The sequence below is a fragment of the Bombus huntii genome, chromosome 5 (assembly GCF_024542735.1).
Source record: "Bombus huntii isolate Logan2020A chromosome 5, iyBomHunt1.1, whole genome shotgun sequence".
In the NCBI taxonomy this organism is placed as follows: domain Eukaryota; kingdom Metazoa; phylum Arthropoda; class Insecta; order Hymenoptera; family Apidae; genus Bombus; species Bombus huntii.
The window spans coordinates 18,416,185-18,433,692 of NC_066242.1; the positions used below are offsets into that span (position 1 = coordinate 18,416,185).

The 17,508-nt window shown below is 39.5% G+C and overlaps 1 protein-coding gene across 5 annotated transcripts in view; it reads right to left on the reverse strand.

The window, feature by feature from the left end:
• LOC126865548 (protein phosphatase Slingshot) overlaps positions 1–17,508 on the reverse strand; it is a 75,011-nt gene that overhangs the window by 54,352 nt on the left and 3,151 nt on the right. For 3 of the 5 annotated variants that reach the window (XR_007689588.1, XR_007689589.1, XM_050618181.1), the window contains exon 1: positions 4,984–5,465. Coding sequence is in view for 3 of the 5 variants with exons in the window: in XM_050618181.1 (XP_050474138.1) it covers positions 4,984–5,129 (146 nt within the window). In the remaining 2 variants the exon portion in view is untranslated. Of the gene's footprint in view, positions 1–4,983; positions 5,466–8,200; positions 8,468–14,173; positions 14,230–17,508 lie in introns of those variants that run through there. The other 2 variants (XM_050618182.1, XM_050618183.1) reach the window with 2 other exon arrangements.

The window sequence follows — 17,508 nt, forward strand, 5'->3', positions numbered from 1 at the left end:
ACCTGACCATACTTTCCGGCCATTGAAGTTAATCAGTTCCAGTGACTCGATACGCATGCAGATGCAATTGCGTTCACGCGACTTGCTGCCCGGTAGAGATTAGAAAAATTGCCGCGGAAACACCATGTATGCTAGCACAGATTACAGAATATGGAAAGTTGCCTCGATAGTTCCGACGAAAATTAGTTATCTATCCCTGTCTTCCACGATTCCTTATTAAATAAAGAAAATTCCTTCTTCCTTACGCGGCTCGGAAGAATTTCCTATTAAATATATTGTTGCGATCATTGTATTTCTCCGAGTCAAGGCAAGCCGAGTCACTTATTTATAGATACTTATATACCGAAATTAAGAAACAAATTTGAACAAAAAGCAAAGTCGATCGATTTGTCTTCAGAGAGACTCGCGGTTTACAATTATGAACTCTGGTCGGGATCGAACAACGATCTCTGCTGGAAGTTCGAATCGGTCCGCGCGAACATCGGTGCACTTCCACGCGCATCAAGAGTCGATCGAACGATCGCTTTCACCGCGGCCGTGATCCCCGGTGACGCAACTCGACGCGATGAACGGAAAAAGCGACGTTTAACATGGAGAAAATTGCGTCCCGCGTCGAGAAGAAAGAATACGTCCAACGAACCACTGGAACTCGGCCAACTAGAGCGGAAACGATGAACACGACGACCACCGGCGAACGGACGATCGCGGCAACCTTTCAAAGCCTTTCGATTCTCCGCATCGAAATGGAGAAAAGAGCGCAGCTACCGGGAGGAAGGGGGATTGAGGGGGGACGATGCGCCAGATAATAAGGGATAATACAAAATTTGGCCTGGCTGGCGATCCTGGGCCCCAGTTTCTTCCTGAGAACACGTGTTCCTCTCGTTCGATCCAACTTTAATCTCGCGCGAAACAGCTGAACAACGAACCGATTCCTTCTTTCAATCGTATAGTTGCTACGAGAGATACAGCGGAATTGTCAAAAATCGATCATCATCGATGAACTGAAATTCATAAGTTCCGAGAATCGAAACAAATAATTTGACATACGTACGAGTAATTCAAAAAGAATTCAGATCTCGTTGAGGACTGCGCGGTAACAATTCACGATTGTTTCTTTCTTCGTAGAATATTTTCAGAAAATACGTATATTATACAACACTCTAGAGACGCGCAATTTGCTGTCGTTTACGTAATGCACAGATGTCATAAAGAAATCTGACATAATTATTAAATAATAAAAAATAACAATCTAAACACGGTTACATTCGTCAGTGTGATTGAGATTAAATCATATTAAATTAACGTTTACTATACTCGTTACTATACGATCTCGCTAATATGTCTGTTTTATCGACTATATACGCCTATACGTTTCTTCTCTTCGGGCAACAATCAGAAACAGATGCCTCAGCATCTCTCTACCTGTTCCGATGATCCCAAGTTTAAATCGCGAACCGAAAGGAGAGGACTTTGGAAAAGGTAAAAGAGCCGAGTCGACAGGACCTGAGCAAAAGGCTAAAGTGGCGTTGACTAAGCTTTCATTTGGAAACCTTGGAAAATTGTTACTAAATTATTCGTGTTTGTTATTGCATGTATCATTAGTGCACGTAATGGATATAATAATGGATAATAATGTGTAGAGAAGTTAGGAAATGAGCAAATAACGAACTGCGCTATTATTCTTTCCTTATAGAAAACGATAATTGTGTTAATATAGCTTATTCGCATCCTTCGAAACAAATTATGTTTCCAAACGGATAATTATGAAATATATTTGCGATTAATAATCTCGACTTGCAATATCGACGAATGTGACACAACTAATATCGATAGACGCGGTAAATGTTAATGAAAATATTTTTTCTCGATTATCATACGTAACGCGGGTTTGTTTGCATATTCAAACCGTTTCACAAAGGGAGGTATATTAATGGCATTCAAAATAAGTTCCAGTCCGGTGACATATCGACCCAGTCTGGCGCCAGCTTGTCTAACGCGAAACCAGGAAGCAATGCCATCGATGTTACAACACGTCTTACATGATATTATCCACTTTCTTTCCTTAATTACCCCCCCCCCCATTTATAAACGTTATACTGTCTGTCTGTCATAATATATACCCTGTGCCGGCCAACTAAGAAAATGGTTATCGAAATTTGAATAACGATTATTATCACATCGACTGCGAAGCTTCGTGTTGTGTTCCCCGTCTCTAAGCAACACCGCATTGCTGTACGATTCGCCAGAAACGATGATCGACTGCGCGTCGAGACGATGTCGAAATTAGTGAAACTTACAAACGAATACACCTAGGATTAACTTTCGAACGCAACAAATAAACACCAGTAAGTATGACAACATTATTGCGCAAGTATCGTATTTCGACCGATGAACCAACTCTCCGCTCTCATTCGCGAATTTCAAATACACAACTGCCGCAAAATTGCTTGCGCAATTTTTACGATCGATAGCATTTTCATTTTCAAGATCCAATTTATATATCTACAATTCCAAGCTCGATACGACATGGGCGTGTTTGTAGTTTTTTTAACTTGTCAACTTTGATAATTGAAATTTAATCTCATTCCATTAACATTTATTATAGATGAATAACTTGCGTATTTTAATATTTATAAATATACAAACCTCTCTATACACGATGTGAAATTTCAACAAATTATTATTGCCAAAAGATCAATTATATGGCCTTGAAAGCAAAACGCGTCGGCGACGAATCGATCAAAGATTTAAACCAACTACCGTGAGAAGTTCAAAAGTTGTACAAAAGCTAGGCAGCTTCTCGACAACTCTCCTCTGAAAAATAATTGCTTTCGAGGGTCCCCTTTCATCCGCGATGGTACAAAGCGTGCAGCTGTTGCTTCCAGTCAGCTGACACGAAATGTAACCACCTTACTGGTAAACAGGGATATTGGTACTATCAAATACCATCTACGCATTAAGTAATTTTTACATTTACCTTCACATGATATAAGAAAATTAGTTACGGAAAATTGACAGACAGACAGATAGAGGGAGAGGGAGAGAGAGAGAGAGAGAGAGATTATTATCGTATATACATTCATGCAGATTATATACATTCTATAAGATACAAATACTCATAATATATAAATACTAAACTTATTTAAATTAAGAAAATCTGCAACGGAAGATATGTAAAAGCACTGAAGAGTAATATTCGAACAAAGAATTACCTTTTGCTCTAAAATCGACTAAATGCTAATTCTGTATTAAGGTGATTTTGGGAAATAAAATTACTATATACGCGGCGTATATTACTAACATATTTCACCGGAACACAGCTCAAAAATAGATTTTATGCGCACGTGAGTCAAATTGAGAATCGTGGCAGAATGAGACTCACAGAATTACTCGAGCCAGCCTCTCCGATTTGCATGCTATTTCCGAAAATAAGATGTCCAATAAGAGGAAAATGAACGACATGTGGATTTCGACCCCTGAGCACTTCGCCTTTACGAACACAGTACGATCATTTCTGCTAACGCTAGAATCCCGGATGCGCTCGTTTTCATTTCGATAAACACTATTTCTAACCATTTAAAACTACTAGGTTTTTGTAGCTTAATATCAGTTCGCTATATGTTGGATTTTAAAGAAAATATGTTAATTTTACAATCTTCGACAATTATGTATAGAATTATTGGTTAATCTTTATATTTAGCAAATAGAATAGAAAGATGATTAAATACGATTCGACGAAACAGTAACGCATAACAAGTGAAAATAAAACTTGAAAGTAAGAACATATAGGCATCTTTTTACATGAATTAGATAGTAATAAACGTGTACACATATATGCACGAAATGACTAAACGGTAAATACACTAGTAGAGTGAAATTTTTGGGATTCCAGCGTTAAATCGTTTCGATCGTTCCTAGCTTCGAAAACTAACTTTACGTAATATCCGCAAGGTCTTTGCGCAATTTCAAATATTAGCGATCCTTTCCACAGAAATTCACAGAAATCCACAGAACGTAAGACAGATAGAATTTACTGAATTTATAACGAATTCTATTAAAAGAGAGAGAGAGAGAGAGAGAGAGAGAGAGACAGACAGACAGAGAAAGGAAGAGTCGAGTCTGTACGTAGGTACATTACACGTACAAAGTCCTAGGCAATATTTTGATTTGAGAAACAAACAAAACGAAATTTATTGGATTTCAGTTATCTCACCGTTCACGTCGACTATCCTAACACAAAGTTCATTCACGGTAAAAATTCACTATAAACATGCATTTATAAGGAAAGACTGAAACGCACAAGTGCCGTGAATCGATTATACATGGAAGAAAATGTTTATTCAAAAGCTACTGATCAACATTTACTTCCTAGTAAAGCGTACATTTCTTTTATCGTGGATTGTAAGTGAGCTGATTGTGAGATCTACTCTGTATACCTGAAAGCTCGGATACATTATCTCCATATTTTCGTTTTCTATAATTAAGCATTAGTACCAAGGTCAAACGAGAGGATAAGACCGAAATATTTTAAACAGGTAAATACGAATTAATAATAATTGCTATTATAACCCTTTTAGGATAATTTCAAACGCCTATTTCGTATTTTTTTCAATCAAAAAATCCAAGCGAATTTTTCTTGTCAAATAAATAATCCGAAAACATTCGGGGGTTAGTGCGAGTTTCGATAAACCGATAACTAAATAGAAGAACGCGGCGTTCGAAAACGGCGAAACTGGCTCAGACGTGATCGATACTCGCTGAAATATCGATCTTTCCTCGAACAGTCATCTCTACCACGAACAATACACAGTCAATGTCTGGTTTATGGACACATTATTCTATTCACATCGCTGCAGGACGCATAACGCATTGTGAGAATGCACGCGTTTACAAAGAAACCACTTTTCCTTTCCCATGATTCCCAGTGGACGAAGGAAGACGGGAAAAAGAAACAAAAATAGAAAAGCATCGCAACAACTGTACCTGATATACTGGATATATCCATGTCTGGCGTCTTCGAGGAGGAACCCCGGGTTCCGCATCTCGACGCTCTCGAAGACCATCGAGTCAACACATGCCACGAGCCAGCGATCATAAACCTCTTTCCACGAGTCACGAGATTCGATCATTCGACGAATCTAGACACTGCACACCGATTCACTTCATGGCTCACGGATCCGTTCACAAACGATGCTTCGAGGAGAAGCATCTTACACTATTATCGAAAATCTCGACCATCGCGTGCGAGAAAACTGATCACCAAAAATCCTTCGTTCCGAGTCCATCGGTCGGTAAAGAAGGGACTCGAACGGAGACACTTGGAAATTCGGTGGCGCGAACTACGCGTTAGTCAGAATCCGATAAGGGCACGCGATAAAATGAGATACAACAACGTGTTCAAGCAACTGAGAAGGAACAAAACGGAATAGACGTTCACGATTCAACGTACGCGAGGCAACTGAAGTGCGGAGCGAATCGTGGAACAGTGGGAGTCCGGTTATACCTCTCGTCCCCTCTCCCCTCCATCTCTCCGCTATTCGCACCGCAACCGACCCTAACCTAACCTATCGGACCGAAATGCGAGTCGGTCGATCGAGGAAAGCGTGGAAGTGTGGAAGCATGGAAAACGGAGGGAAGGACGTGTTCCATGGCACCATAACACATTTCCGCCCTCTGTTTACGATTCTCTGTGTATCTATATACAATTTCTTTGCGCATGCGTTCCGCTTCTACCTTTGTCCCTTATCCGTTGGTCTCTTATCGTAATTTAGAACGAATGGTGATGTAGCTTGGAAAATAGGGGATACGCTTGCAAAATGTAGATAAAGGGAAATGACACTCGAAGGCAAACAGGAATTACAGCGTCGATCTGTTACAGAATATAAAAATACATATATTTATTCCTCTACTTCAGAACCCGCCTCGTTCTCGTCGAGATGTCAAAGAACGGCAGATACAGTGAAAATTAGGGAGAATCTAATATGAAATATGTTCCAATCTCAAAGACGTATCGATCTGTAAAAAGCTGACAAAACGAACAACAATTTTCCAAGTATCGTTACAAATTATAAATTACAGTTTCAATAAAAATATACTTTCGACCATGAAAATTAATTACTATGTGCCCTTTATTATTTTTATGTTATACGATGGTATAACAATTTCACGTTCAATTAAATATTACACAATACGTAATAGACAGCAAAATGTATATCACGAATCCACAGTATTTTCATCTTGGGTAGATACAAAGGAAGACCTTGAGAATTTTCTGTCATGCGTTTCACCCTCGACGGAACACCGAGATTTCAGATATACGCAACCATAGTCCTTTTTTTCTCTCTGCTTGTACGTGTGCATATCCATTCACAATCACAAAAGCTCGTATCTACGAAGGCGTAAACCATCAGCTATATTTTTCTTTTCTCTCGTTTTAAACCTCATCGCCAGACGGTGAGCCGCCAAAAATTTTTACCATCCGATGAACGTAGACAAAGGAGAACTCGTCTGATCGTTAACTCGATCGCTAATCCACTCACCCGCACGACGTCGTCTGCTGCGTTTCCCTCTTTTCTCTCCCCTTGCGCAACCCTTTGCTCTTTCCACGCACAAAGCGATCTAATCGATGACTGCTTATTTTTACACAGTTTGGTGGTTGATCATGGACTTTAATCGCCTTGAAAGAGTAGCGAGCCGACGCCAATAGAAAAACGAATAGAAACGAATAGAAACGAATAGAAACGAAGCGTGTAATTATCGATCGCTTTGATATCGAATGACAGTTATTAACACGTTGCTTTTGATTTATTTATAATCATTAAACCGTTTTTTTTAACGAAGAAGCTCGTTGCTGTATACAAGATATTAAGAAGAAAACAATGCGGGATTATTTTATGTTATCAAAACTTGAAAATCTTACTCGCAATGAATTGGTGAATCATTGTTTGAAACGAAGAGACCACAACCTTCCAGTGTGGTGTTCCTTACGATCGTATAGACTATAGATGGATTATACAGATTGTCGCGCAATGGATACTGAAATCCTTGGAAAGTGATATCAATTGTCCAGAAATCTAGCGATGCCTACTCCGATTGTGTCAACAAAGAATATATCGCGTCTATTGAATTTTTCCTTCTGAAACGCGATACGACGTGACGCTCGTATTTGCATAACTCTGACGAGAATACTTGATTTGCAAAATCCACGAGGAAATCAGTACAAATTGTTGTATTAAAGCAGAAAATATTTAAAATCTATTAAATATTTATTGAACAAAAATATCTAGTGGTAAAGCTATAATTCAACGTTTCAACTTTAAGCTAAGCAAGAATCACAATTGTTGAATATCGATACCGCCTCTGGAACATCGTCGACAGGAAATACGCGCGACCTTTCGAACCAGTCAACGAGAAAAATTCGCGTCTGCGATAGAAACATAAATAGCGAGTGTTTTGTGCGTCTCATTACCAAGCCCATTGACAAGTGGGCGATAAACAGAGAGTACAGTGAAGAATCTAACAGCAGCTGCGGCTGCACGAGTCGAAGGTGAATGACCTCTAAAGAGAACTACAAACTAAAAAAATCAATGTATATCCAGCCACGGATGTACTTATCGACAGTCGTAGCAAAAATCAAAAACGATAGATACATTGGAAGAATTCTATGCTTTAACTTTTACGATTCGAACGGCGTTCGAATAAATTTCCACCTAGCTTACAATTTAAATACAATTTTCTGCTTCGTTCGTATCGTAGATATCGCAGAAACTATTTCGATAACGTTGAAAGAAATTTAATCGAATTGTCACATGCATCGAATACAACCGTTTATTGGATTTTCAAATAAGATGTCACATTTTGTTAACGGTTTCACGAATATTTGCGAAATTCGATTGAAATGAAACACCCTGTACGGCTGTCGCTTTCCTCGGTAAGTGTATCTAAATGGCGTAACGGCCGTGTAGACACGCTCCGCATTTTACCGTGCGCATCTTCTGTGCGTTCAGCATCGAGCAAAAACCAGGGAAGAAATGCAGAAAGTGCCATGCATTACGTAAATACTCGGGCACAATAAGATACGCAAGGTGTTATTCTCTCTCGGACACGGTTGTGTTTAGTCTGTTTCACGCAAGTTCGCACGAATCCGCTTTCAGCGATCGTTGCGATGCCCGACGCGTTTTCTGCACGCACAAACCATTACCTCGTTCCTGGCAACGATGCCATTTACGACCAGGGGGCAATTAATGCCGAGAAATCGTCCCAACCGGAGTCGCTTCTTTCCTTTCTTCTCCTGTTCCTTTCTTCTTCTTCTTCTTCTCCTTCTCCTTTTTCTTCTTCTCCTCCTTCTTCTTCTTCTTCTTCTTTTCCTCTTTCTTTTTCTTCTTCTTCTCCTCTTTCTTCTTCTTCTTTTTCGTCTTGTGAATGAGGGATATCAAACACGCAAAATTCATTAGTAACCGCGGCTTAGAAAAAGAAAGTCAAACTTAAAGAGAAACCGTATTTTGAAATGTTGCCGGTTTTTAAGTGACTTTTTGAATTTGTAATTCGAAAAGAATCGTCAATTCGTATAGTGTCCGATAAGCTAATTAGTCGAATGAAATTCACAACTTAATTTTACAAAAAAAAAAAAAAAAAAAAAAAAAAAGAGAATCCATTGTTTGTATTTGTTTAAGAATTTAGTCCGTTATTTGAATGGAGAACGTCAATTTTCATCATTGCTCAGATGACTGATTGGATTAGAATGATATGCTAGTCTAACAACAGCTTCTACGTGCCATGATTAATAACAGCATACCGTGCTTTTTTGTTTCTTCCGTGCAGCTAATGCAATATTCAATGCAGTCTGCAGGATTATTCTACGTATTAATTATCGGTGTGTAGATATAGGCTGAGACGTTTACTCAACGGTACCCGAAGTGTAAACCTTGATAACATCTCGCATAAAAATCTTGTAATTGACGAGACTTTCGTCAGTTTGATATATATACTAACAATTGGGCTTAAGAATCGCGTAGCATCTACATTTTTTTTATCTTATAAATATTTTATTCTATTACACCATAACGTGACACATGTATGTATATGTATATCTTTAGAAATCATCGACAATTTTCAAACGTAATTTACATTATACACGTTTTCCCACGTACAATTAATAGCTGCACGGCATCTTCAACTTACTTATCCATTTTTTAAAAATAGAAGCGTTTCGTTCGCTGATACCATGGTTTCCAGTTACTCGACTGCCACTGTATCACGAAACAAACTCATTCCGACACGCAACAGCGATTCTAAATTTAATATGTTTTTCCCCCATGGAGAGCATCAAAGAGCGGAGATACCGCGTAGTACGTACATATTTTGAATCTATGCTGTTTACTCGTGCAAGGTGCCATCGGTATTGTCCAAGCGGGCATCGTTAACGAAGGAAAAGATATGCAACGTCCGGCCATTATTCTCAACGAGACTGGCGGGTCTTTGTTAGTGAAATTTACGAACGACCGAGAATTCCGTTCAAGGTAGACTACCTTGGTCGGCTTCGATATCCAAACGGGTCGTCAGAATTATTCGCAACCTGTGTTTCTCCTTTTTACCTGATGCGAACGGCACAATGGACGTTACAAGTGAAAACTCGATATTTCAGCACGATTGTTCCTCAAATACGAACGCACATGCCTGATTACTCGATCGCTCGATCGCTCGAATTTTCCGATCCTTCGAAAATTTGTACAGGTTTCACCTAATAAAGATCATTAATCAAGAAATTATATAGGAAAGCTAAGAAAATGTAACATGTTTCACGGAAAGAAATACAATTTCACCAGAATCGAGTACGATGCTCAGCGATGCTCCGACAACAGGGATTGTGGTGCACTTTCACGTTCCGTATGACCTACCGTCAATTCAATACCCGACCGCAAACTTATTAGCGTCTGCCACGGGAACCCGTTCCTATGAACCGAACGGAGCTTCGTGCGGAGGTTTGCCGTCTTCAAAAGGAAAACTTCCTTCCATTGTTGGCGACGTTTCTTCCGGACGATGGAACTTGACGCAGGATTCAATATTTGCAAAATCGCACGGCATAGATTTTATTGCTCGATAATTATGCTTTCTTCAATGTATCAAAGAGTTTCTGTATTTAGAGGCGAACAACATATATTTTATTGTTCGGTTGATATCGAACTTGAAGCTTAATCACAAAGATGCAAGTTTGCTTGATCTATACACGAAGAGTAGTTGTCCCGATCATCTTTCTTCGACGATTCCTAGAAACTTTCTAATTTTTCCGAATTTCACCGAATTTTATCGCAGGCCTACATTCTAACTATTCCAAAAGAACTGTGGTCAAACGCCGTAAGCAGGAGGAGCAGATTTCACGATAATAAACAGCGCACGAATAATCAGCGTTTTGTACATTCGCGCCCAAGCCAAATCGAATTGCTCTAAAGACAAGTTCAATTATACGTAAAATACTGCCGGCGGGACGATCATTCGTTTCCGCGCGTCCATAAATCTGCCTCGTTTGTATGCGAGAACGCTCTCTTATATAGAGCTTCTCCTTTCATCTACAATCTACGACGATCTACACACATCGGTCACCTTTGTCGAACCGTTTACGGGGTGTACGTTTTCAGTCTATTAGATCAATCGAAAAATCCGACTCTTTTCTACCTTTGGAAAGGAAGAAAATCAAAGACTATCGTAGGCAAAAAGTGAAATTTTCAGTATTCGAAAAATAAAATTGGCGAAACATGGATTTCTCGATCCTTCCAAGAACGAATTGAATGTTCCAACTCGTGAAAGACCTAATAAGTAACTTTTTAGTATCCAAATGATCGGTAGATTTCGATTAAATGCTTATGTTCATAAAAGTAATCAATCGTTTCTCAATCAGTTGTTATTTATCAGTTGCTAACTATTGAAAATAGGACACCCTGTATATGTACGTTTGCAGAGAGGTGTTCACCGCTGTATGAATCGGCTGGCATGAATTACATCGCTCTACGACAATCGTAATTCTCATGTCGTACAAAGTTTTTTCGTCTGACTCGCATGGCACGAGTCTATTTCGAAGAGAATAAGCTCGCGAAAGCACCCAATATCAGCGACGATTCTCTTTCCACCATGAAGAGGAAACCATTCCTTTGGCTGGGTCGGACTATTTCGCGTCGTGACCTTTAACCTCAGCTAGGCTAAAGGTCACGTATCTGTTTATAAAACGGTTTTCTAAATGGCTTGGCCAAAAATAGTATGCAAAGCATCGAAGCTGCTAGAAACTATCATCGATACACGTTTTTCAAATGTAATTTACGTGATTTAAAAATTATTTTTGGAAAGAAAGGAAAGAAAGGTATCGCAGCAAAAAGATCTATTGTACAAACATTTACAATCTTCTTCTGCTGGAAAGATAGACACCGCTGATGTTAGACTTACTGGTCAAATCGTATCGTGCGAGTTTTTAGACTGCGAAGCATCATCCCATCCCTGTGCTATCTCAAATTCTAAAAACGTTTTGCTCCTCGTCGCGGAAGATGTGAAAAACGTTGTCTGGGACAATTGGCCTGATCTCCCAAACTGTGAAAGTGCGTCGCCGTTCACGAAACGAGGAACCTTCATTTCCGGCACCTTCCCTGACTCTCAGAGAAGGTGATGATATTACACGGTCGCGACTTACACGGATTACGCAACCCGCAGCGTAGAAAGTCGAACGATTAAGGCAAGAAAAGAGACGAGCTCGCTTCGACTTCCTGCAAATTAACGAATGTTTACATCGCAAAGACTCAAGGAAGTTCGCACGAGACTTTCCTTAGGCCGTGGAGCTGGCTTAATTGAATTATTGCCAGAAGAAGGAAGCCGCGGGGACGAGAAGTCTTTTTCCCAAGAAAGGAACTCGTCTGCCTGATTAAGTAACAGTTCCTTGTCCTGAAATTATTTCCTGAGAACCGAGTTCGCGAACGCTTGCTTTCGATTAATTTGATCCGGCGCGTCGCACCGAGGAAATCGAACTGTGCTTACTTAACCTAAGTACGCTTATCGTTAGACTCCGGATGTTCATGCAAATGGATAGTTTCATAGAATGCAAATAGGGAAATTAAATGTACATTTACATTTACAATAGGGAAATTTTCTGCGAAGGTCAGAAGATTTCCATGTATTAGAAAGATTAAAACGAGTCATAAAAGATTTATGACAAGGATTAGATAATTGGATATGAAATGACGAACTAAGGGAAGCTTAAAATTGGCATACGAATGGTCTACGTATACTACGGAATATTACAGTAAAATTTGAATAGAACATTTCTCATCACGTACCTAAGGGTCATATATTCTGATTCACATAGTCTTTGAGAGTCACATAATACACGTTACACCTATACATGGTCGTTGTCAATTATACTTTCTTTTGTTCGCCACTGGGGAATACTTACGCCAAATTTCAACCAAGCAGATCCGCCAGAAGTAAAAGGGGAAAAAAGGAAAGGCACGACTGAATATAAATATCCAAAGATTATCCAAAGAAGATCGAAAAGATTATCCCGTTTGTACGACAACATTCGCTTCTCGATAGTCAAAAGATGGTTTAGATGGCTTATACTTGGCAACGAAACATGCGACCACAAGCCTCGAAGACAGGTTTTAATAAGAAAAAAATGTTGGCGAACGACTAGCCTCTCGGTGCAGCCACTCTGCGTGAATTTCAGCGATGGACAGTACGAGCTAAATTACAAACACTCCGCCAAGCTAACCCTTTTCGAATTAATTAGTTGATCGAATGAAAGATCGAATCGTTTGCTGCATCGTGGGATAAAAATCGACAGGTTGCCGTAATAAACGTAGTATATCCGTTTACTTATTCGAAGGACAAAAACCGCTTTGGATGCAACGGAGGATTCATCTGAGGCTCGATGTTTTGATAACCGAAAAAGAAGGGGTACCGATACAGGAATTTCTCGATATCCAAAGTTTTTTTGGCATGTACGAGGTACAAGAGGAAGAATACCAGGGAAGACGGTTGACAACTTTAGTGTACCCGTAGCTGTACCAACCTTAATGGCACGAACCACGCGATTCGATCTTATCGGAGTTGTAGGCCAGAGTACGTAAACGCGTATTTACACGCACACACAGACGATCGCGTTCGTATATATCTTATAATACATTTAAGATGGAAGCTTCTGGACCTTTGGAAACTGGACCCCTTCGAGGGACTGACCGATTGACAAACGCGTTTCGATTCTAACATGTAACCACGGTGCCGGTAGCCAATGACGTTTCGTATCAACTAGAAACAGGTTTAAATCGCTGTACATTTCCACCATCAAATAGAATCTCGAGCAGACCGACCAAGGTCTTATTCTTTGCCGTTATAATTTGCCTTGCGATATAGCGCGATCACACGATCAATCAGAAGTGAAATTAACACGTTTCTGGTGTCGGAGCAAGCGAATTGACGCTGAGAAATACGCGGAGATAAGGTGCTGAGATTCTGGTCACGGTTGTATCAAAGGATTTTTAATACGAGTGTTTTTCCGACCAGTCGCGGAGAGACGAGATCGCGAGGAAGCGCGTCAACGGGATTCGTAAATTCCCGTTACGATTTGACAATCGACGCCACGAACTGATCGATCCCCTATTTCGGTTAGGATAATAGAGGTGGTTTAATTAGTATAACACTTGATTAACAGTTCAAAGATATTATATATCTCGAACAACTTTGTAGAAATGATAGTTACGCTGGTGCGTAATGTATAAGTTTATTAGGTGAATGTTCTAAAGATGACGAACCAGTGAAGTCCGGTATGACGATGCTGTTGCAAAGGAAAACTCTTACTCGGTGTAATAAGCCCAGGTATCCCCAATTTTTACCTGACTGAACAATAACCATAAGGAACGTCTCGACTTGAATGTATTTTATAACAATTAAGGGCCCTAACGGTAAAATACAAATGCTTAGTTTTATGACAGTTCCTTAGGATTATTGCGGCTCGCTTAATTCTATGTGCTGATGACCGCCTCGAATGTAAATTATCACATAGAAATACAATATCCTTACTTTGAGAGAAATGACACAAAAGGTCTAAAGCATATCCAGATTACCGTTCTCTAATTGAAAATATATTTGTCTGACAACATAATAATTCTAGACATACTAATTTACGTCTAAAACTCACCTTTTACAACTCCTCGCCGCTTCGTCGTCATCTGCTGGCGCACCAGCACCAGAATCCTGAAAAAAGAAACGAAAAATCAAACCTGATTAGTAACAAAGTGCCGCCAGTCTAATAATTTGAAAATTGTTCATCTGGCAAAGCAACTTTAGTAATCGCTGCTTCTAGAATCTAGAGTCTTTAATTTGATCCGTGTACATAATGGAATACAGCACTTCCCGAATAAAGAGAATATACGCTTCTCGGATCCCTGGCAAAGATAATTGAAACGCGAGCGAAACGAAAGCCCGAAGAACGTAGCTTTCGAGCTAAAGGCAATTTCGTTCAGGATGTATATCCACCTGTTAAAATAGGACAAATTCTTCCTATATATAGATTCATATATGCGCGTACATAGTTTTCACCGAATTAAAATTTGTCTATTTTTAAAGAAATTATATTTGTGGATACCATTAATCCGAGAGCGACATTTATTATGCAGCGACCTAATAGAATTAAGCTAACGTAATTGTTGCTAACGTAAATATCACGAGCCAATGAATTGGAAAACCTCCTGATTTACATATTCAGCGCTTTAATCAGCAATCTCGCGTCATGAAAAAATCCAAGTAGGTATGTACGTCTATTTCAAACGTATATATGTGTCCGCGTTATAGCTGTTTGAATGGCAATAAAAATTCATAACTGTCGCGTATGTTAATTACAAAAATACGCGTTGATTATTTTATCAACAAAGGTAAATCTCGACGTCGGTGAATGAAACCACACGTGCACTTACACGTGTCCGATGCACACTCGAGTGTGCGTGGTGAAAAAAAAAAAAAAAAAAGGCAGAACGCCACGCCACCAGCTAAGCACCTGTTAAGGCTGCCTTTGTTAAACGATTTTACGCGTTGTGCCTCAAAGTGCCAACCACTTGCCTTCCGCGGCTCGTTATGCGATAATTCGCGCACCCGCTACAAAGGCTACCGTCGCTGATACCAAAGACATCGAGCAAAATTTATTCGAACAAAGTTTACGTAAAACGAGCAGAGAGCAAATTATTTTCGGCTAAAAGCAGCCACCGCTCGCTGGAGATTTCGTATAGGATTTCAAAGAAAGGTTCGAAAGACACATCAAGCGAAATCGTTTCAAATCTTTTACCCCGAGTCGTTTAATTCCATTAATTTTCCAATTTTCTTGCCTCGTGAGATCTAAGAAATATGAAACAAAGTATTAAGTCTTAATCTAAGACTTATGGGTTGATTAGATATAAGGTATCAAACGTGTTAATAAAATATTACAGGGGTACCAGGATATTGTCGCTGTCGAGCATACCACGCAGAAAACGAGCCTTTAAAATCAATAGGCCTGTGTCCCCTGTCGAATCCACCCCCTCTGGACACGTTAGAAAAATGCAACTACCCTTTCGGACGGTGAGTGCACTTCGTAGGCCGCGAAGCATTCAGCGCATGCAAAGTGCATGATGGGAAACGCGAACCCTCTTTCGGCTCCCTTGCTCCGAGGACCCTGCGAGTTAGTCACCCCCCTGAATCTCTCATTGCATCGCGGAACATTTTCTTCGGTATCGCATAACGTCGCCCACGAGATTCCAAGGTTCGACGCGTACCAAATCCAAGTTATTCGTTTTAAGATAAACGTCGCAATCGGATGTATTATCTGTATTAACATCAAATTCCACTATCCCCCATTCTCTGTTTATTCCTCGAATTTGAAAGATTCCAAAAATTAGATATAATTGCTTGAAGCCAACTATAACAATAGCAATTTGTAATTACGGTTTTCGCCGTGCGATGTGCGAGACTTTAGTTTTCCTCAAAATAACGGGTGAAACTGTTTATGAAAGATAAAATAGAAGTAATGTAAACTTTATAAAAAGAAGAAAAATTAGTAATAGTAGATAAGTAGATAACAGCGCAAAAATAAAGATATACAATCAATAATGCAATACATGTTCGTTCGAGAACAATCGTAAAACGAGATTCGATCAGAGTGTTTGAAAGGGGACTAAGCTGGAAAGGGAAGCCCTTCGCATCGATGAACTGCAAATAGTGCAAAAGCGATAACTAAAATCACATAAGGCAGACGCTCGCAACCCTTTGCGTACAACAGCGATCTTGTACTACTTTACGCAAATACCAAATCGTTAAAGCTACACACCTAAAACTCTAAATACACCGCGTGTTATTGAGTTATCCGCCTTTATCAACAACTATTTTTACAGCTAATAACACGATATCACGTTACAACGATTTGATGACGATAACACGTTACAAAAATATGTTGTAATAAAATTCTGTCGTTCTGTCTACCAAAATAATTTGCAATAAAAACAAAAAAAAAAGAAATATTATAGTAGAAGGAACCGGCGAAGTAACGATCAGCGATCAGAATTCGCGTTCACGAAAATGAAGATAAACATCTGCGTTTATGTTTAGATCTATCTTCGAATTTCTCGAGGGAATTCATCCTGCGTGGTCATAAAGCAACGGTTGCTATTAGCACCGCAGCGCAATTTTCCATCCCCGGCACCACGTTCGCCCTTAGAATAGAATCTTCTGTCCGCTAAAAGGAAAATTACGCCACAGTCTTCTAATCGTAATTTTCAAACCGAATTGCACGCTGATACGAATGCGATAATATTTACAAAGATATATGCACGTACATCCGACTTTCGAAACATGACCAGATCGGAGAGAAAAAAGATCAGAGGAAATATGGTACGAGCGACGCAGTTTTTTGAAAATTCACTACAAAAATAATAAAAATATCTTTGAAATTTCCCTTCGTAATCACAATTTTAAGAGATAGAATTCAACAACGTAAACCGGCTAGAAAATGAAATACTACATTCACGTAACGATGGCTTTCAACGAGTTAATTTAACACCATTTTCTATACTTTGGCAAAGTATATTTACGATGAATTATTATCATGTACTACATACTACCGTGATACGTTGAGTCGACCAAAGTTTTCATATACTTGCGGCGATCGTCTATTTCGTTCTGTCCTGTTTACTTTACGAATCTCTGGGATTAACCGCTTCTTTACGCTCATAGAAACTTTTGTCGGTTTGAAATTCGCAGAAATTCTGAGTACTTTCGAACTGGTAAAAACTTTGAGTACTGTACTTTACAACTGGCAGAAACAACTGGCGCTATTTTCCGCTCCATTTATCGTAACTTTCGTTTCACATTGCCATTATCATCTCGCGCAGCTTTTCTCCGTATCAAGTTCGAGTTTATTTCCTAACGAAATAGCAAATGGTGCAAAGTTGGAAGGAAAGAATCGCAAGTACGGCATCTTCGCACAGCTTAACGCAGCTTTTATCTTTC